We start from the raw sequence: 23,148 nt of genomic DNA, 5'->3' as shown, positions 1-23,148 counted from the left end.
GTGTGTGTGTGTGTGTGTGTGTGTGTGTGTGTGTGTGTTATAAAATCTCCTGGATTGGTTTAATGTTTTGTATATGTATGTTTTTAGGGCTGACCACCTGTACTGGACAGCATTTAAGAGGCTTATCCCCAGAGAAACTTAATTCTTCCCCAGCAGTCTTTTAATTGCTGTAGCTCCTAGGGTAGGAATGCAGCCACTTGACATTTCCCCTAGCTACAATAGCATGTGAACTGTAATCACTGTTCAGGTCTTGTTTGAACAGCCATAAGGTTGAGATTTCATGGTGTAGCTTCCCTGTCAAATCCAGAAGACACAATCTTGCAAATTTCCCAGTCCTCTGGCTCTTAAAATCTTTCTGCACTCTTTTCATGGAGGTTCCCTGAGTCTTAGGTGTGGGGGTTGTTGTAGATGTATCATTTGGGGCTAAGCATGCCACAATCACTTGTTCTCTGCATTTTGAGCAATTTAGCTTTCTGTAGTGGCCACTTGCTGTAAAAAGAAGCTCCTTTAATGAGGAGTAAGAGCTACACTTTTGTGTGCTTAAGAAGTATTTAGGATTCATTTAGGAATTATACTGGCTTAAGAAAATGTCACTATTAGGTCCTCCTCTAGGATCTATAACCTCAATAGCCATGGGTGGTTGCTTAGGTTTACTGTACCAGAATGATTTCTCTCCTATCAAGCAGGCCTTAAGTCCAATTAGATAATTGTTGGTTACCACCAAGATGTAAGTACCGCTATTGCACCTTTAGAAATGTAGTGCTTTATCAGTCATTGTTATAGGAGTCAGCTGGGCAGGATTATTAATTGCTTTCCTCCTTCGTCAGCTTGCATGTCTTCCAGTACTACAAAAGCTAATCCTTAGGAAAGAGGCTTTGAAGTCAGATCCAGCTGGAGTTCTCTTAGTCCTATGTCCAAAGTGTGTGGTGTTCTCAGTAATAGGGACTTACCTTTAACTTCTGGGAGGTAACTAAAGGTAATAACAGACTACATTGTTTGGGGAGTCTCTTGAATTACCCTGATCAAGAACTCAAAAGTTTTATCATGTCTAGAACTGGGATTCTGTTAGTCTATGGCTCTTTGTGGGAGATATTTCATCTCAAGAGTGTTAATTAATATATGATATACATATATACATACATACATACATACATACACACAATATATGTGAAACAACCTTAACCCAATTTAGGTAAATATAAATGATTTCTTATGGCTATTTCAGACATCCTTAGTGTTATTATCCCACCTCCCTCCCTCTTTCTCTATAGTATTCCTTCTCCACTACCCAGTCCCCCCCCCATACCCGATATCCCTTGTATCATGCTATTTCCCTTCTCCAGAGCCTCTTCCCCTCCCTGATGGTTCCTTTGTACTTTCTTGGTTTCTGTTGCTACTCCGGGTAATATGTTCACATCTGAAAGTTTGGAGCTAAGAACCACAGATGAGAGAGAACATTGAATGTTTGTCTTTCTGGATTTGAGTTGTCTTGCTTAACACAGTATTTTCTAGTTATCTGCAAATGAAATCATGAAATTTGCACTTATCTGCAAATTTCATGATTTCATTTTTCTTTACAGCTTCTGTTGTGCATATCTATTTTTCATCATCCGTTCATCAATTGAAGGACAGTTAGGTTGTTTCCACTTACTAGGTATTGTGGATACTGTTGAGGAATTGCCTTTGAGGTAGGATGTTGAATCCTTTGGACATACACCAATGAGTGATACCAGTAAGTCATATGGTAGATTTGTTTTCAGCTTTTTTGAGAATTTTTCACTAATTTCCAGAGTGGCTGCACCAGTTTGCAATCCCACCCACAGTGGATGAGGGTTCCCTTTACCCCACAGCCTCATCAGCATTTGTTGTCAGGTCTTTCCTTAATCTTAGCCATCCTGACTAGGGTAAGATTCAAAGTTGCTTTAATTTTCATTTCCCTAATTGCTACAGATGATGAAGACTTTTTGAGATATTTCTTAGTCATTTTATTTCTTCTTTTGAGAACTCTTCAAATCGACAGCCCATTGTTTAATTGGGTCATTTGTTTTCTTGACTATGCTTTGAGCTTTTAGTCTGGACCTTAGTCCTGTATTTGCCTGGAGAAGTTTCACTCCTACTCTGTTGTCTTTTGCTTCACTGGATTGTTTTCTTTGCTGTACAGATTTTTAGCTTTACGTGCTTCCACTTGTCAAGTATTGGTCTCAATTCTTGGACAAATGGAGTCCTATTTAGAAAGTTCTTTCCTACACCTATATTCTGGGGTACTACCGCCTGTTTTCTTTTAAAAGTTTCAGTATTTCATGCTTTACAGTGAGTTCTAATATAAGACCTCAGTGGATAAACATTTTGAGTCAACTCTTGTGCAGGGTAATAAGTACAGGTCTAAACTCTCTCTTCCACATGTGGACATCCAGTTTTCACAACACCATTTGTTGGAGTTACTATCCTACATCTAGTGTATTTTTTTGGGATCTCAGCCAACTATCAGCTGGCTGTAGTTAGGGTCTTCTATTGAGTTCCATTGGTCTACATGTCTAAGTTTTTGTGCCAATACCATACTGTTTATACTACTATAGCTCTGCAGTATACTTTCAAATCTAGAATGGTAATCCCCCCAGCATTGTTCTTTTTACTCAAGATTGCTTTGGCTCTCTGGGATCTGTGTGGTTCCTTATGAGTTTTAGGTCCCTGTCCCCCCATTTCTTTAAAGAATGCTGTGGGGTTTTGACTGGGATTGCATTGGTCAGCAAATTGCTTTGGGTAGAATGGTCATTTTCACAATATTGATTCTGTCAAACCACAAGCATGGGAAGTCTTTCCGTTTTTCTTTCTTTAGTTTTTCAAGATAGGGTTTCTCTGTGTAGCCCTGGCTGTGCTAGAATTCTCTCTGTAGACCAGGTTGGTCTCAAACTCAAAGATATACCAGTCTCTGCCTTCCAAGTGCTGGGATTAAAGGCATGCACCACCACTGCCCTGAATAAATGGTTTTTTTTTTTTTTTTTTTTTTTGGTAGTTTTTAGACACAGGAATTCTCTGTAGTCCTGGGTGTCCTGGAACTCACTCTTTAGATCAAGCTGGCCTAGAACTCAGAGATCCTCCTGCCTCTTCCTTTTCTGATGTCACCCTTAATCAATCTCTCCAGGGTTAAGACTTTCATTATAGAATTCTTTCACCTCTTTGGTTAGCTTCATTCCTCAATCCTTTGTTTTCTTTGAGGCTTTCATGAATGGGAGTGTGTCTATGACCGCTTCCTCAGCTTGTTGGGGTATTAAAAAAGCTACTGATTTTTAAGGTTGATTTTTGAATCCTGCCACTTTGCTGAAACTGTTGCTTCTGCTTTTCTGGCAGAATTTTCAGGATCACTTATATATAATCATACCATTTGCAAATAGGGATTAATTTGACTTCCTTTCCTGTATCTAATTTCCTTCTCTTGCTTTATTGCTCCAGCTAGTGTTTCCAGCACTATATTGAAAAGAAAGGGAATAGTAGGCAGCCCAGTTTCATTCCTGAGTTTAATGGGAGTGCTTTGAGGATAATGCAGGTCCGTCATACAGAGCCTTTATTATGGTGAGGTACGCTCCCTCCAGCACCAGTCTCTCCAGGACTTTTTGTTTGCTTGCCTATTTCGTTTTGTTTTTTTCAAGACAGGGTTTCGCTATATAACAGGATTTTTATCATGGAGGCATGCTGGATTTTGTCAAAGGTTTTTTTCTGCATTTATTGCAATGATCATGTGATTTTTTTTGTCTTTAAGCTCCCTTATACGGTTTATGATATTTATTGACTTACATATGTTGAACCATTCCTGTATATCTCTGGGATAAAGCAAACTTGATCATGATGGATGATCTTTTTGATATATGCAGTTTGCAGTATTTCACTGAGGAATTTTTGCATCTGTGGTCATCGGGAATATTGGTCTGTAGTTTTCTTTTTGTTGTTATGTCTTTACCTGGTTGGGGTATTAGTCATAATTTTTTTGTGCATATGTGCCTATGTGAGCACGAGTATGGCTGCCCAGAGGCCAGAAGAGGCATCACATCCCCTACAAGTGGTTGTGAGCTGCTGGACATGTGTGCTGTGAACAAAACTGTTCCACTTCAAGAGCACCAAGCACCATGAACAGCTGAATCATTTCTTCAGCCTCTTTAGCACTGCTCCCCACCCCAATATGGTCCTTTCTATTTCCATGACCACATTTTCTGCAATTCTTTTTTTTAACTAAATACAAATTCTCTGAAAAGCAATGTGTGTCCTGATTAAAAAACTTTCAAGTAATCGAGTATAAAAAGTTATTGGTTCAATCTTGATAAAGAAAACACAAGTCTTTTGAGAAGATACGTAGGATACCTCTAGTATCTATTTTTTTGAAAGCTCATGCACCTTACAAGGTTAACAAATACAGCTTCTCAAGGCAATCTTCCTCATCCATGCCAAATAAACACAATTATCATAAAAGTCTTCCTATACATACTTTGTAACAACATCCCTATAATAATCAATAGGTTCTCAGAAACACTAGCTTTTCATCAGAATACCAAGAGAATCACCTAGAAACCTATGGGATCTATAGAAACATAAAATCCCAAGCCCCATACCTGAATTAGATCCATAAGTGATTCATTTGTCTGTTAAAGTTTAGAAGCTCCATTGAGTAACACTGAAGAGGATCTAAAACTCACGTGCTCTTTACAATGCCCACCCCCATTGCCTACTTCCAGGTCTCACTGCCTTACCATCGGAGAGGATAAGTAATAAATAAACTGCTGTTTCCTCCATTTATTTCAGAAGAACCAGACTACCCAATCATACCTCATTATTCACTACTCACCAATCTCCATGTGTGGTTCTTTCCCTTTCAGATTCAATTTCCACCATTCCTAAACTATTGAAATTCCACTATTCTGCCCTTTAGGATCCAGGGAAAGCCATAGCAATCTAAACATTTCCATCTATCTTGAAATATTTCTTTCACCCAAATGCTGTTCAAGTAGTATGTACCCTAAAGCCCTATCAATAGAGATTCCTTTCCTCCTCACTACACTTATGAAAGTGGGAGTGAGGAGAGGGTAATACTCCTTTTGGGGCTTTAACACAGTTTCAGGATCACGGTCTTCTCATAGCTCATGTCTTTATAGCTCCTATCATCGCCAGGCATGCTAGGATTATTATATGTGCAATGCAAGCACGTGGACAGTGGAGAGAGGTGGATCCAGAGTTAAAGGTTAGCCTTAGCTGCAGTTACTAGACTTGAAGGGACTATTCTTAACAGACCAATCAATAGATGATTCTGCAGTAGGTAATATTCAATCTTAGAATAGTATGGTGTTTCAGATCATGTCCAGTGTCCTTAGCATGTGGACTAAAGGCTTAGGGGATGAATTATTCCTTCCCTATAAACAAATCTCCCAGTACTGTGAAGAATAAATACTTCATCCCTACTACAAACCAGTCCCAGTACAATGATGAAAAAAAAAAAAAAGGAACTGAAATAAAAGTGATTAAATGACCTAATTCAAGATCATGATTCCTAACATAGAAACACAAGGAACATGAAAAATCAAAGCAACACGGCACCTCCAAATATCCCCAATCCTGCAGTGATAAATCCCAACAAGAACTGGATGAATAATCACCATTCCACTGGCTGGAACCACGGACTAAATAAAGAGGGAGAGCTAAACCCTAGCATTCAATCAACACTTTCTGCTTCCTGACTGCAGTCACAATGTAACTGGCTGACTCAAGTATACCACCATGGTGGACTGCACCTTTGAATGGTGTGCCAAAATAATCCTGCAGTCCTTAAATTGCTTTGTTCAGGTATTTTAACATGAGACAAGTAACTAAATTATGAAATATTGCAATCTAATACAAGAAGTGTTACCAGCACAAACTAATGCAAAAACTGTTTCCAGCAATGGGGTTGTCTATAACAAACCTGACTAAGATGGTTCTGAGGTTTTTGGAATGGTTTTAAGGAGAAATATGGAAGAGTTTAGAACATGGGTTCTGAAAACACTTAAAAATATTTATAGTAAAAATACTACAAGCAGAGCTAAATGACCCATTCTGGTGGAAGCTTGGAAGACAATACTGAGAAAAAAAGACAGCAGAAGACAGGGGAATGAGGCTTCAAAGGGCAACAAAGACTTCTGTAAAGAACTAGGATATGTGACTTTGGGTTATACTCTGGTAAAGAACCCAGCTATACTCTGTGTCTTAAGAAACCTAGTGAGGTTGAGTTATGTACTACATATGTAATGCACTAACTTACACGGGAGAGGGCATGTTAAGACAGCACAGCATTCAGGCTATAGCATGGGAACAGCTCAGTTAGGTCTACAGTAAGAAAAAGAAGACATGAAAAATGGAAGCTCATCAAGAAAAGTTGTATGAACAGGTCTGTTCCTCCAGAGAACCCTGACTAATGCAGATGTTGGCACCGGAAGTAGTTTTTAGAGCAACAGAACTATAAGTGTGAATTTTTTCAGTATTTGTAATAGGCTTTCCAATTTGTCAACACTGACAGTTACTGAAGCCTCTCCAGTTACTGAAACTTCTAGAAGCTTGGAGAGTACTGAAAGTCCCTGGTGTGAATTAGTTTACAAATTTAAAGAGACAAATGCATTTGATAATCCTGACTGACAAATTGCAAAAGATATACATAAAGATGTACATAAAACTTTGCAATTTGTAGGAAACAGACGCCGGATGGATGTTCCTAACATCTCTAGAAAAATTGACAAAGGAAAAGAATGAGCACCATGATAAAATTAACCAACTTCTAGCATCTTAGAATACAATGAAAGACAACACTGTACTAGGTGACAAAACTGACTGGCCCCAGATGTATGTATGTACAGCCTAAAAGTTTCCAAGTGTGTCCTGGAAAAGAATCTTTTTAGTAGCGAAAGAGCTCAAGTTGTGGAAAATCAAACTGAAGACCTCATTATGAGGCTAGCTGAATTACTGTGAAAATTTAAGTCCCAGCCTCAGCAGTTAAAGTAAGGGCATTAATTAGTAAAGAACGGGGTCCTACAACTTGGGATGGAAATGTGTGGGAGCACTCTATTGATGTTGAGAACTCTGAATCCTAAGGAATATATATAAACAACACATTTACAGATTGATAAAGGGATCATCAAAGAAACTGGCAAAAAAAAATTAAAATTGACAAAACACTTAGCTAATCAAAAGAAAAGACCTAAATTAATAAAATTAGAGACATAACAGCTCTCAATGAAACTCAGATCATTAGGACACACTTTAAATCCGTATTTCTATACACTGAAAAAGTTTTATAAATAATTCAAATTTGACTTACAAAGAATAAAACAAAAGGATATTAGCAACTTAACCAATATGCAAGATGTAATGAGACTGAAGTGGTACTCCCCTCTATTCTGTCCATTTGAATGAAGTCCTTGAAACTATAGCTAAAGCAGTAAGAACAACAGTGATAAAAAATAGGAAGGGAAGACATTAGATTATACCTATCTTTGGATGATATGATCTTAAATATGAAAGATCTTACAGGTTCTTCAAGAAAATTCTTACAACCAATAAACATTTTCGACAAAGGAGCAAGAACCCAAATTAATACAAAAATTTAAGTTTTTCTATATAAAATAAGAATACTGAAAAAGAAATAAGGAAACAACCAACCTTTCCAGTTTCAAAATAAATAAAAAATACCTTGGAATAAATGGACCACTGAAGAATGAAAGTAAGAATATGCTATAAAATGAGCATGCCCCATAGGTCCTATGTTTAAATACTTGGTCCCCAGTTGGTAGAGCTGTTTGGGAAGAACTAGGTGTGCTCATGTTGGAGGAGGTTCGTAGCTGAAAGTGGGCTTGAGGTTTCAAGACTTGTTATTCCCAATGTGCTGTCTGCCTCCTCCTCCTCCACCCTAGTGGGAGCTTGGTAGACAGCAGTGATGAGATCTATGCAGACTCTGGAGGCCCAGGTCAAAGGGTTTCAAAGGAGAGCAATATTAGCAGCCAGGCTAGAAATCATTCTTGAGATATTCTGGCCAAGAACGTAGATGCTTTCTGCTCTTTAAGAATTTGCCTGAAGCTAAACTAAAAAGTAATGAACTAATTTCTTTGCTGGAGATTATAAACCTAATATTGACTCGGCCCTGTAGTTATTAGCAATCACTCTTATGTGGATCTATGGTGATAAAGAACAAGTGGGGCAAAAAGAAATACAAAATGCACGGTTTGAGGAGAAAAAGAACACTGGGAAATTTAGTGTTGGAGCCAGGGTTTGTGCTGACTGTGTAAGAAAGAAAAGCAGAATGGGGTGGGGGGTACCCCTTAGGAGAAGACTCCACTCAGTTAATCTTCCAATTTGTAAATGAAAAAAGCCTAAGAATTTTCTGCTCCAAAAAAAAGGGGGAGGGAGGGAGGGAGGGAGGAAAAGCAAGAAAAAAAAAAAAAGAAAATGCTGCAAATGTCATTCAGTGAGGTCAGACTCAACCCAAGCAGGAAGCAGAACTTGAAAGTACTGTCCACATGGTATGGTTCTGGCTTGTCATGAAAGCTGCTGAAGCCAAGCAATGTGTGCCAAGGCAGTCCCTGCATGAAGGTCCATGAAGGAACGGCAAGGACAAGAGGTCCTGAGAGACTACTCCATGAAGCTGTGGAAATGATGTCTGGATTGAATTGGAGATTCCAACACATTAGAGGTGCAAGGGCCATGGGATCTCTGCCAAAGAGAACTGCATCAGAGAAACCAGCTCACACCATGTTGCAGGAAGTAAATCTGAAAGGGCAGAGCCATGTGCATCCTTTGACATAAAACTCAAAGCTACAAGATTTGGAGTTTGCACTGTGAGATTTCAGTCTTGATTGGGTCCAGTATTTCCGCACTACATCCCCATCTTTCCCTCTAGAATGGTAATATGTAGTCTGTTCTATAGTATGTTGCAATATGTAAAATGACGTATGTAATTTGCTTTTTGATTTGACAGGGGTTTACAATTAAAAGACTGCCTTGAATCCCAGAAGAAACTTGAATTTTGGATTTTAAATTTTGATGTTGAAACTGTGAAAGACTGGGAAACTTCTGATGTTGGAGTAAATGCATTTTGAATAATGGATGATATGGCCACAAGCCTATGGGGCGTAGGGAGTGGAATGTGGTGGTTTGAAGAATGGCTTCCCCAGGCTCTATCTTTGAATACTGGGTCCCCACTTGTGAGAGCAATCTGGGAAAGATTAGGTGTGGCCTTGTTGGAGGTGTGCCAAAGCAGCTGAGCTTTAGGTGTGCTTTCTCCCTCCTCCATGTGTAAGCTGTGAGCTCCCAGCTACTGCTCCCATCACCTACAGTTATGCCTTCATTCTGCCATCATAAATTCTAACCTCGGGAACAATACGACCAATTAAACTCTATCTTTTATAAATTGCCTTGGTCATGGTGTTTTATCACAGAAATATAAAAGAAATGAAAATATACCCCCAAATAGCCAAAATAATCCTTGGGGGTGGGAGGCTAACTGTAAGAGGTATCATAGTTGATTTTACAATATACTACAGAGCCCTAGTACCAAAACCAGCATGGTATGAAACAAAAACAATCATATAGACCAATGCAGTAGAATATAGAGCCCAGAAACAAACCTAAAGTTACAGCCTCTCAATTACTGACAAATATTCCAAAAACAAGTACCACAGGGGAAAAAGATTCCTCTACAAATGTTTCTGACAAAACTTGGCTGAAGAATGAAACAAGAACCCCTCTCTCATCCTATACAAAATTCAATTCTACAGGAACCTCAGCCTTTGATGTAAGATCCAAGACAGTGAAACTGCCAGAAGAGAAAGGAGGAAGACACTTCTGTGTATGCAGCCCAAGCAGGCAAGAGTCATCCTTAAAGGAGAAAGAGTCGTCATTACACACAGCCCAGAAACCATGATAAGTGCACTTTGTCTGAAACAGACTGTTATATTCTTCATCAATGAAGGACTGTCACTGAAGCAGGGAGAAGGCACAGAAAGCTAAAAGCCCAGCAAAGCTAAGAAGTGTGAGAACCCAAACCATGTTACTAAGTGTCTGGTACTTTTCTGAAACTAGATTATGGCCAGAAAAGATGAAGATTTCCTTTCTGATACTGTAATAGGCCAGTGGCCTAAATAATCATGTTTCATATAAATAATCATGTTGGCTGTCAACTTGACTACATCTGGAATTAGGTTACAACTGTGAGGGAGTTTTGCTTGATTTAAGTGGGGAGATCTACTTCTAATCCAGATTTTTTGAGCTGGGAAGACCCATCTCTACCTCTGCCACAGCTTCTGCTAGAAGCCTATCTAAGGACATGGAAGAAGGAAGGTTTTGGCTCTTTGCTTGCTTTTGCCTGACTATCAAGTCCATTTCTTCACTGGCATTAGAGCCAACTTCTTCAGGATTCTGGTGTATACTGCAGACCAGCTGAGACATACAGCCTTGTGGACTGAACAACTAGTGGATTCTTAGACCTTCCATTCATAGGCAGCCATTGTTGGATTAACAACCACAGCTTGTAAGTCATTCTAACAAATCCCCTATGTATGTATGTATGTATGTATGTATGTATGTATATATATATATACACATATATGCATATGTGTATGTATATGTATATATACATCCCCATATAGTCATTCTATAATTTCTGTTACTTTATAGAAGCTTAATTAATACAGTACCTTTATAAGGAATAACTAAATTTCAATTTCATTCCATTAAAAAATGTTTACTAGGTGGCTACAATGTGCAGACACCACTCTACAGACACCTTGATAACGGAGTAAATCAGTCAAAGTGCCTATCTTCTACCTTTTTGTAGATAGCAAAAAAATAAAATATTCAGGCAAGATGGTAGAAAATGCATCAGAACAAGTAAATGAGTAGAAGAAAGAGAAATTCAAACAGTTTCCCTAGTGCCTCGCAAAAGAGTGATTATTAAAGATGTTAAGTGAAATAAGCCAAACCCAGAAAGTCAACTATCACATCTTCTCTCATACAGACTCTAGATTTTAATTTGTGTGTGCATGTAAATCACAAAACTTGAAAGGGGGCCATGAGAGAGTTAGAAATTTAGAGGAGGGATGAAGGAGAGGGTGAGAGAATACACGAGACGGGAAGCACTGCAGAAAGTGGGGGCTGCGGGAGGGAAGGAGACAAGCAAGACGGGGAGACAGTGGGAGAGGGAACAGTTAACAACAGAGTACAAATGCCACGATCAAACAGATACGCTGCCTTTGAAAAACTGTCTAAGGGATACATAAAGTTGTGCCATTTCACAACGCAAATTCCAGCAGGTCTCACATATACCAGGTTAATAAAACGAATCTATTCTTCCCTATTTAAGCAAGCCAACTGCTGCTTATGAAGATTATTCTCTACTTTTGAGAGTTCTTGGTCAGCCTTCATTGAATTTACGAATATACACACAAAATATTCACGTTACTCCATTTGTGTGTCGGAAATCAAACTCATCACTCAGTCCAATATATTACATTTCTCCTGTAATAATAAGAAAATTAATACTCATTCAATTCTATTCTCCAACATTACATTCACATGTTTAAAATGTATAAACCCTTAAGTGCAGATATACATACATGTGTAAACATATACAGATATACATGTAAATATACACTTTTACCCACATATTTTTCTTAGCCTCTAAGAAACTGTTTTTAAAACGTACTTTATGGTATCCTGCAGTTTGGGGACAACCAATGATTTGCTGCATTTTCATTTCTAAGGGTAACATTATTCAAGACTCAAACACCATGAACACTTCTAAATGAGATTATCAGTTACAATCACAATGAAAATAAATAAAGGATCCAAAAAGGAAGGATTGAGCTATTTCCTATGGCTTGAATGTGTTCCCAGAAAACATGTTAAAAGCTTAATCCCCAATGCAGCAGTGTTGAGTGGCAAGGCTCAGTGGCAGGAGTTTAAATCATGACGTCTTCATTTTCATAAATGGATTGAGCAATAATTACAAAATAGCTTGAGGGTGCCAGTCTACCACTTCCTGCTCTCTCAGTCACTCCATAGGATGGGGTCCCAACAAGACCCTTGCTAGATGCTGGGACTGAACACTGAAATACCCAGCCATTGAATTCTAATAGTTTTTAATAAGTTACCCAGTATGTGCCATGATATTAACAATATAAAACAAAGACATGTAAAATATCTGCTACCTTAGTAACTACCAATCAGTGTTTAACCATGTGTGCAGGTGAGTAGCTAAAAACAGAATTCAGAAAATTCATAAATTCAGAATGTCAGTATTTGTGGAAGTGTGACCAGTTAGCACATACTGGGAAAGGAACTTCACCTCAGAATCATATGAATCCAAAATTAACATGGAAATTTAATCTCCAATCCATAGTACTAAGGTCATTTCTGCAGGAGGTGATTAGCTCACAAAGTGTCCTCTCTATAGGTGGGACTGTGGCCACTATTAAAGGCTCTTCACACAGCTGTTTGTCCTTCAGCCACCCTGAGTACCACAGGCCATGCTCTGAAGCACCAAGACCAGGTTCTCAGCAGCACCTGCATCTGCTGGCACTGCTACACTTGGACTCCACAGCCTCCAGAATGTGAAAATGAATCTATTACCTACGAACTACCCAGCTTTGGGCATTTTGTTACAGCCCAAACAGTCTAAGGAAAAAAAGCATCTGAATTTACAATGCTTCTGTGGTTATCATAATTTTTTCTTCAATCAAAAAGAGTCAAGAAAATGAAATCCAGGATAATCTGTCACTGAAATGTAATCAATGTCTGTTATGGAAAAAAATGTTTATTTTGCAATTATTTTAATTTAGAAATAGAAAACCTCTTGGGGAGGAGGAAAGAAAAACACAAAGTATACAGGCAACTTTTTACTTCATGAGCTCACACTCTCATTTGTACACTAGTTCCCACGAAGAGAAAGCACTCAGCCACCCCTGAAAAAGAAAGAAAAATGGCCACTTTTAAGCAGAGTATAATAATAATCATTTGAAATACAACAGGCTGTGATTTCATGAAATCAAACCCAGTTTCAAGAGAACATCACCTCACTTTATCCCAAGACAGTCTAAAAGAATAACACTAAATTAAAATCTGAAGCTGAGAGGTCCTTAATGATGGTGTGGCTTCAGGGCAGATGTATTTTAACACTTATTATGCTCCTGTGGGAAATGTCATTTTGGAACAGTCTGACATGTCTTTCGAAACTAACAAAACGCATTAATTACACAAGAGAGAAGCTTTTCATTTCTACATGACATACAAGTAACAAACCGATTTAAAATAAAGACTACCGATAAGCACCACTGTTCTCACCCACTAGACTCCATCAGAAAGGTCCAAGAGTTTGCTTTAAGCACAATGAAAACAAGACTAACATTCCCACAGAAGACCCCTAAATTTAAAAGCATAACATTAATATTTTAGTACTGAGATGCCAACTAGAAAGAGAATTCCATTACTAGATGAGCATTATATACCCAAGTACACATTTTACTACTACTTGATGTTATGAAGTTGCATTGCAATAACTTAATCACCAACATGGTCTATTTAACTCCTTTGAATTACAGTACTACATACATTAATTTTGACTACAATTGTAAAACAAAACAAAAACACAAAAACCGTGCCCAAACATCTATCGTGAGGGGAAAAAAATGGGATTAAAAATTCAATCTAGTGAGAAGTTTGTGGGTGTATTTCTCCTGCCATCCTCTCTGAGTGATTTACATCATTCTAAGCATCTAAATATTCCTTTCAGTTCTGTAGCTACTGTAGTGTAACACAAAAGTGTGTTCTGTACTTCCCGTCCCCCCTCCAAAAAAACCCAAAACAACTGTTTTATTTGGCTTTCACTTTGGGAGGAAAACATTAAGTAGTAAATAACTTGTAAAACAACAAAGTAATTCTTTAATTATAAAAAAAGCTTCCCAAGCAGCTAGCATCCAAAACATTTCCTATGTTGCTCTAGCACTTGTGAGCCACTCAAATTACTCATGCTCTCTCTGCCTCAGTTTCTTCCTGAGGATTAAATGAGTTGATTCACATTTGACAAAAACAGAAACAGGATAATCTCAGCAAAGGCTATTATCATCATCCTTATGTTTACTAGAAAAAGATGAAGAATTCAAGTCATTGACTTAATTGAACTAATATTTATTCAGTGTTCTTAACCCCTACATAAGTACCAACCTGTATCTTCGTGTGTGCACATGACTATGTATTCTCTGTAAGATTAGGACCATTATAAAATTCTCTTCTCACAGCCTCTAATGCTTACTGTCCTTTGTCCCCTTTACCAAGTGAAAACTCAGCACGTAAGGATCCAAGTCAAGCCCTCATCCAATACTGAACTGACTATAGCATTATAAACTTACATTTCAGTAAGAAATAAATTTCTATTATCTCCAAATTACCCAGTCTTGAGCATTTTGTTATAGCAGCCCAAAAGACTATGACAGAAAAGCTTCTGAGATACAATATTCACTAGTTCTTTTTCCTATAAACTAAAATAGTCAGTGTCAAAAAAAAAATCATTGTTTTGATTCAATAGAATTCGATTATCTATAGTGGAAAAGGTTTATTTTGAAATAAGTATAGTTTAGAAATAAAACATTCTGGGGGAAGGAATGACAAGAAGAGGGAAAAAAGTATACAGGCAGACAACAAGCCTTCCTCCAAACTCCCAATCTTAATATGACAGACGCACATATCAAAGTATGACTCAAGTTCACTGAAGTCTGTCAAGAAAGATAAAAGCATTTTGCTAAGTAAGTGAATGTTTGAGAGGAAAAAAACTACATCCAAAAAAAAAAAAAATCAACAAGACTTTGTTTGTTGTTCTGGATGGCAAGTTAAGGACATCATCACAGAAAATAAACTGTGTCACCAAAGAACCTTCACACAGGAAAGACCCTGGCCTCAGCTGGGATGTGAGGGGAGAGGAGTACAAACACGGCCTTGAGAAGCTGTGGCACTTCTTTTCCCAAGAGGACAACTGGGCCCACAGACAGACCCAGGTCTCTACTTCACAAGGCTCTCCAAGATTCCACAATGCCAAAGCTGGCATTTCTTTTTTTTTTTTTTTTTTTTTTTTTTTGTGGTTTTTTCGAGACAGGGTTTCTCTGTGTAGCTTTGCGCCATTCCTGGAACTCACTTGGTAGTCCAGGCTGGCCTTGAACTCACAGAGATCCGCCTGGCTCTGCCTCCCGAGTGCTGGGATTAAAGGCGTGCGCCACCACCGCCCGGCAAAGCTGGCATTTCTTATTGGTAACACAAATGGCGTTTCCCAATGGACAGAAGACAGCCAATGACTTGGTTCCCTCAAGCTTTTCGTTGCTCTGTTTTTTGACACATGGTTTCATTATATAGCCCAGGCTGGCCTCAGAACTTGCAGTGATATTCCTGCTCCTGACATTCCACCTCAAAGTTGGAGGATTTTAGACCTGTCACAAGCATGTCCATCCGAACCCTGTAACTCCTTATCAACCAAAAGTATCACTACGTGTTCTTTTGTTTAAAGCCATGTAACAGTATGTATTTAGTCACATGTCCTGTAAAAAACAATTCTACCAATATGAGTGGTAAAATATCTAGTACTGAAGAGATTTATAATTAAGGAGTTTTCCTAAATAGATTTGAACTTTTCCACCCCATAAAGTCAGTATTATAGTTCCAAATCAGAGAGGAGGCTGAAACATTATGACTACAAAATTATAGACTATAGAAGAAGCAGGAGAGCTGGCTCCGTCATTAAAAGCATGTATTCTCTTAGAGGACTGGGGTTCAGTTCCCAGCAACCACTCTAAGCAACTCACAATAGCTTGTAACTTCAGCTCCAGGGGATTCAATGCCCTTTCTGGCCCCACCAAGGAGCACTGCATTCATATGTATTTACTCCAACACATGCATATGATTAAAAAAACAAAATACATTTTAAAGAGTCTAGAGTAGCGGGGCAGTGGTGGCGCAACGTCTTTAATCCCAGCACTTGGGAAGCAGAGCCAGGCGGATCTCTGTGAGTTCGAGGCCAGCCTGGTCTACAAAATGAGTTCCAGGAAAGGCTCAAAGCTACACAGAGAAACCCTGTCTCGGAAAACCAAAAAAAAAAAAAAAAAAAAGTCTAGAGTATGTGCTGAAACTCATACCAAGTCCTTCAACTAAACTCAACTTGTAAATAAATATGCATTTCTCTAACTGTTCTATGCCACAATATGTTCCAATGATCTACAATGAATTTTAAAAGCAAAGTATACGGCAAAAAACAGAGTGGAATGTTTTCTCCCAGTCTTCTCTCCTTTGTTACACACCCAAAGGTTAGAAACACCCAGCCAATAACACCAGTGGTTCAGTAACAATTAGCAACTGGATGCTTTTCTTAAGGTCTTACATGACTTTTAAAGTCATTAACTATAATGTAATCCAAGTAAGAAATACTGTCCTCACACTGAATGGTTAATTCAATTGTCCAAGGTTACGACAGGTACTAAGCAACAAGGAAAAAAAAAAAAAATGTAGGCAATCTGGTTCTGTCAGATTTCTACCAAATTAGTAATTTTCAGATGAAGCATGGGTTCTCTGCACCTTAAAAGAATCAAAGACAACAGGATTTGTCATGAGTCTGGTCTGTCACTGAATACTTGGCAGTGATACAGTGTGCCTTTAATTGACTTGGATACTGGAAAACTTTATTAAATACAACAGTCGTACCTCACGAGTTGCTATAAAGACTGTATTAGATATAAAAGCATTTTGAAAGTATTATTAGAGACACAATATCAGTACATTATTAAAATATCTTTGGGCCATATCTATACATTGATAAAATGGTCTAATGCTAATCTGCACTCAAATGCTTTCATTTGCAGTCATTGCTAGATAGTCTATTTTATAAAGTTACTTACACAATAATGTTATTAATAGGGATGTGGATCAGTTTCACAAAGAAGCCAATGAATCCCATGATAGCAAATCCTATGGCTGTGGCCATGGCAATCTTCTGGAATTCTGAATTTAAAACACAAAATTTGTATTAACTTTTGGCAGTCACTGAAAGTATGAAGAAAAGTTAATATTAATAAAGTTACCAGCATACATTTTGATTGGTAGATACATAATTTTAAAAATGAAGAAAAAGTGAGAGTAATAATAGTACAAAACTTGACTTAGAGGTTTTTAAATTCTGTACTTTGTTGATATTTAAAGGAAACACAGAAACAAAAATGCTATGCTCCCGAGTCCATCAATAAACACCAAAAGTATTTATTATTCTCAGTGACCAAAATAAAAACAGTAAGAAAGGACTGAGGTCAGCATCATAATGCTTTGCCCTATACTGTCTTTTTCTTCACTGTAACATATTGATTATAACAGTAAGATCGTAGCTTTGGGTATATTGTCAACAGCTAGTTGTCTTTAATACCATGATAAAGTAAAAGGCCAAGACTGAAAATTCAAATTAAGGTGAGCAGTTTTACAAAAAGGTTTCAACTCTGGTATATTTCAAACCTATTCTATCTAAGGACACATTCCCTGACCACCTCACCTAGTTCTCCTATTCTACCAGATCTCCTCATTATCTTCCTTCACAGCTACCAAAGCAAGAATCAAAATGTGTAACTGCAATTACTAGGTGGCGTTCCCTGACAGATCCAAAGCTTCATGAAAGTAATCCAGTATCTATTATTTATTTAGGTATTTGATGTGTGTTAGCTAGTTTCATGTCAACTTGACACAGCTAGTCATCTGAGAAGGGAACTCCAATTGAGAAAATGCCTCTGTAACATTCAGTTGTAGGCAGGCAAGCCTGTAGTGCATTTTCATTAATGACTGATGGGGGAAGACCTAGTCCACTGTAGGTGGGGATACCCTCGGGCTGGTGATCCTGGGTTCTATAAGAAAGTAGGCTGAACAACCCATGAGGAACAAACCAGTAAGCAGCACCCCTCTAAGGCCTATGCATCAGCTCCTGCCTCTAGGTTCCTGCCCTGTTCTAATTCCTTACTTGGCTTCCTTCAATGGACTTCAAAACAAGATATGTAAACCAAATAAACCCTTTCCTTCCCAGATAGCTTTTGGTCATAGTAATCATCACAGCAATACTAACCCTAAGATAATATGTTACTCAATTATAAGACTATAGACTTAAATTCTAACCCAGTCAATTCATGAATTACAGTAGACAAATTTTAGCATACCTTTTTAGCTATGACATGAGAAAGCAAAATAAACTTTCTAGATTGTAATAACTATACCATTAACTTCACGTTAAAGTTTTATTCACTGGAGGGCAGAGCAGGGACAATGCCAAAGGTTTCCACACACTGGTAATATGGAAGATACTAAAATATGACTAACTTAAATATGATATGGATGAAAAGCCCTTAATAATCTCGTATGATAAAACAAAACTTTAAACAGTTCTTGCCAAGGACATAAAGGAAGAAAGGGCAATGGCGGTAACATCAACACAATGCTCCTTTTAGTGGTACTTTATCACTGAATTGATTCCCAGCCCTGCAAAGATTAATCAGCAGGTGTTAACACAAGACTTAGAAAATGCAAATACAGTGTTTTCTTTCCTGGTAAGATATTATTACCTTTTCTATCGGGTTTGGTGCATCTCTTAACCAGCCGAATTGAGTCCTTCACAAACTGCCGACTTGGCTCAACAAACTGCATTACCTGATCCATGGCTGACTGTTTACAAAATAAAAGTGAAAACAACATATTCAGTAGAATTCTTTCAAATATTAGGACTTGTTGAGTTATATACAGAGGTAAGTAGAGCAATGTATTAAAAAATTAAATGTATTTTTTATCATATTCAAGAAAACACAAGACTACAGATAAACAAGCACAGATCTTACCAATGTTATCCTCAATGGCAAAGGTTCACACATACTCATTAAAGAATTCTATTATAAGGTTAAGCTACAATGGGTCACTTTCCTACCAACTACATTCTTCTCACTATTCCTGCTAAGAAACCAACAAATGTTTAGATTCAGTAACTATGTTCTTAAAGTTCAAACTGTTGAAAACTTAGTATCCTCTGTAGCGAGTTCCAATTATGGTGCAGCAAGAGCCAAAAAACAGATGCAAAAGTGTACTCCAATCTACTTGCTAGAAATCATGGCCATATAATATATCTAAGTAAAAGTACATTTCATGGGATGGACAGTCTGATGAACAAACTTACCAAACAACAAACATTGGCAAGATCCAGATTCTGAAAAGCCTCTAGCTAAATGTTTAGGTTTGAACATTTTGAGGTTCTTTTGAAACTCTATTAATTAACAAAAATGTTATTCAATTATAAGACAACTCAGAACCACTGGTAACAGAGTCATGGCATTTGTACTTCATTTCCAGCTCCTAGAAGTCAGATGAAAATACAAACCCCATTAAGTCCCAGTTTCCTTATCTAAGTCATAAGCAGTGGACAACAGCTGAAATATTTAAGGCACACATTAAGAATCTATCCATAGCTTGATACACAAGCAAAGAAATGCCTGTTTTCTTAGTTTCACTTAGTTGTTCTTGACATCCAACGGCCCTAAAATCCACACTAGACCAATCACTGCACTCGATGTTAAAGGAGAGCCACTAGTTCACTAGGACCTCTTTATGCAGACTCTTGACCAGTTAGACTTGGAGGAACACAATTTCACAAAACAAGCACACTGAGAGGTTCAGGGCATCAGGCTCTGGAAGCCGCAAGAGACTGAGTTCACCAACAGGGGTGGCAGGGGATTCTCGGCGAGAAAGCTGAACCCCTGGATCGGGACGCTAAGCCCTGAGGGTTCATGAACTATTGGAAACCTCTAACTGGATACTTCCACCAGAGACCACGTAGGTACATTCTGTGCCTGGATTTGGTCGCGTCAAAGATGAATGGCTCTTTGTCCACCCGGACATCAGCGACCCAGCCCAGCGGACTTCACCGGGACATCAGCGACCCAGCCCAGCGGACTTGACCCCGATCCTGCAGCTGTCCCTGATCCTCAGCTCCTGTCCTCCAGGATCATCAACGGCGCCCTATCCCCCGTCCCCCCATCCCTCAGTCCCCTCGCCCCCGGGCCCGCTCATTCCATGGCCCCTTCGCCCCCGGCCCGCTCGTTTCCCTGGTTCCCGGGCCTGCTCATCTCGAGCCCCCTCAGTTCCAGTCCCCGATCGTTCCGCCAGCCCCTCGCATCCCCAGGCCCTTCTCGTCCGCGGTCCCCTCGTGCCCCCACCCGCCCATCCCGCCGCCCCTTAGTTCCCTGGACCCTCGACCAGCTCTCCCCGCCAACCACCCAGGAGAAAATCCTTACTTGCGGGATGGTGGTTTGCGAAGGCAGAGACACGTAGCTTAGGAGAGGAGTTAGCTCAACGGAACCGGAAGCTGGTGATCCACAGCCCGCCCGCTGCTACTTTCCACTGGTTCGTCATGCAGAGACGTCACTGCGCCGGCGCGGTGCTACGTGTGTCTCGCCCAGCTTCCGGAGGGAGGCGGACCTGAGCGGCTCCCGTCTCTCCTGCGGAACCTGTGGATCCTGTCCGGCTCTTTCCCTACACTCGCCTCGCGTCTCCAGCAGCCTCTCCAGCCTCAGCGTAAATCCACGAATCCATGAAATGAGCTCTAGTTCATGAGTGTCTGCATTACAGCTCTGAATCTCCCCGCTGTGCATGTAAACAGTGTCACTGATCAAAACTGAAACAAGCGTCATTAGTATGAACGACCGAATTCAGAATAATCTCCATTCTGGGAAAGTGGCTTTCTGCTGTTAGTCATGGAAATAGAGCGGGAATTAAGGTCGTCTACCTAGCAGTTTCTCATTTGGCTATGAGGATTTAGATGTATTGAAGGTGCTAATAGTCTCCGAGTGCAATACTTTTGGTTATTACGTGTTCCTCAGATAATCTTGGTTTGCTCCATCATTAGGGTAAGAGCCAACCTAAGGGCTTTGAAGAGTTTTTGCTTTATTTCTTGTGCAACATACTGCAGTCGAGTAGTGTGATTGCAATACTTTGCTTTCACGTGGAACAAAATCCGTAATTCTACCATTACGTATTCGAAAGACCTATAAAAACTTCATGCCAGTCGCTACAACAGATACAGTTTGCAGAATAACATGAAGTATCACGTTGGACTCTCTCTCTCTCTCTTTTTTTTTTTTTTTTTTTTTTTTTTTAGACAGGGTTTCTCTGTGTAGCTTTGGAGCCTGTCCTTGAACTCATTTTGTAGACCAGACTGAACTTGAACTCACAGAGATTCGCCTGGCTCTGCCTCCTGCATGCTGGGATTAAAGGCATGCTCCACCACTGCCCAGCTAAGTTTCTCTTTTTAATTCAGAGCTTGCAGCCACATATTGAGAAATGACAACTATTATCCTGTCATAAGTAGACATATGGACATAGAAGGGGTAAATGCAGCTACTGTGTTATAACATTCTTATGTTTTTCATACTTGCTCCAGTATTACCGCACATCTATAATCCAAGCACTTGAGAACAGGAGATGAGTAGATGTTCAAGGCCATGTTTAGCTACATAAAGAGTTGAAAGACAGCCTGGGGTACATAAAATTCTGTCTCAAAAAAACAAACAAAAATTACGTTAAACATTCAAACCCAGCATTAATATGACATTAAAAGAAATAAAGAAGCAATCCATAAGGATTCAGGAGTAGAGGAACTGGGTAAAACAAGAAGTATAATTTTTAAAACGACTGAGACAGTTCAGTTAAATATAACCACTTTGTCATGGTTATTACCAACTTGGCATGATCTCAAATAACCTAGGAGACAAACCTCTGGGCATGCCTGTGAAGGCTTGTCTAGATTAGGTTAGCTTTGATCTTCCCCCCTCAGTTCCTGTCTCTCTCTGGCTCCATTCTATGGCTGGGCTTCCCAACTGTATAAAAAGGAGGAATTAGTTGAGCACTGGTATTCTAAATTCTCTGCTTTCTGGTGATGGCTATAATGTGACCAGCTTCGTCAATCTCCTGCTGCTAGGCCTTCCCCACCATGTCGGATAAACTTCTCAAACTGTGAGCCAGAATAAACGTTCTCCCTTATGTCACTTTTGTCAGGGTATTTTATCACAGCAATGGGAAAAGGACGATCATAACCCTCATGTATGATTATAGGAGTGTATAGAACACCTTTTACAAAAAAAAAAAAATGGCAGTTTGTAATAAAAGTAATCTCTGAATCTCCACAATTCCAATTCTGAGTATTTACTGAAAATTGAAGAAACATTTGTAAAGGGTTTTTTCTTAAATAAAATTCCAAAATATAACCAAGTCCAAAACCCTACAAACAGCAGAGGTCTGCAAGAGAATAATGAGCAGGCAAACAGATACAAACTTTGTCCTAGTTGGTCTCTCTATTGCTGTGATAGAGACCATGACCATGCCCAAAACCAGCTTGGAGAAGAAAGTACTTATTTCATCTTACAATTCCTGGGTCATACATAGTCCATCACTGAAGGAAGTCGGCAAGAACTCAAGGCAAAGCCAATAATTTGAGGATGTAAAGGGATGTTGATAGCACCATGTGTAGTAATATATAAACTTTGTGCATACAAGTGGAAAGGAAAAGAAAATCAGGATAAGTTCGTATTGAATTGATGGACAGTTAGGGGGATTTAAGTAGAAGAGGGAACTGTAGGTGCAAAGCGGGGAACTTAAGGGATTTGAGAGTAAAAGTAAAGGCTGAAAGGATAGCAATAAAAAACATGGTATCAGTGTTATGAGCCCTAGTAGGTCAATCACATTCAATGAATGGCAGGCCTTACTCAAAAGAGTGCTTGGGCAACACAATTGGACTGTATGACATAACAAACAAACAAAATCCTCAAAGTTGGATGGGTAGGGAGATTAGGGTGGTGCAGGTAGATGTGGAAGGAGTTGAGGGAAGGAGGGTTTATATGATTAAAATACATAAATACATTGTATGAATTCCCAAAGAATCCATAAAAATATTACTTAAAAATACGATGTCAGATAACACGTCTGAGGGAATGGAGCCATAGCAACCCCGAAGAGCAGGTTGGTCTATGATTTGGAAAAGGAAAATGGAAAAGGAAAGAGAAAAAAGAAAAGCAATACAGGCATGAACAGAGTACATCCAAG

At 39.0% G+C, this 23,148-nt stretch overlaps 1 protein-coding gene across 1 annotated transcript; it reads right to left on the bottom strand.

The window, feature by feature from the left end:
- Positions 1–12,770: 12,770 nt before the first annotated feature.
- Sec61g (SEC61 translocon subunit gamma) lies at positions 12,771–20,459 on the bottom strand. Its single transcript, XM_059274994.1, has 4 exons — positions 20,346–20,459; positions 18,630–18,729; positions 16,935–17,037; positions 12,771–12,965 (listed from the first exon to the last, which is right to left on the bottom strand). Exons 2-4 carry the CDS (start codon positions 18,721–18,723, stop codon positions 12,956–12,958), a joined length of 207 nt encoding a protein of 68 aa, XP_059130977.1. The 5' UTR covers positions 18,724–18,729; positions 20,346–20,459; the 3' UTR covers positions 12,771–12,955.
- Between the last annotated feature and the right edge of the window lie 2,689 nt (positions 20,460–23,148).

The sequence above is a fragment of the Peromyscus eremicus genome, chromosome 10 (genome assembly GCF_949786415.1).
Source record: "Peromyscus eremicus chromosome 10, PerEre_H2_v1, whole genome shotgun sequence".
In the NCBI taxonomy this organism is placed as follows: domain Eukaryota; kingdom Metazoa; phylum Chordata; class Mammalia; order Rodentia; family Cricetidae; genus Peromyscus; species Peromyscus eremicus.
Note: the sequence above shows the minus strand (reverse complement) of the source record. Positions and strands in the feature narration are given on the sequence as shown.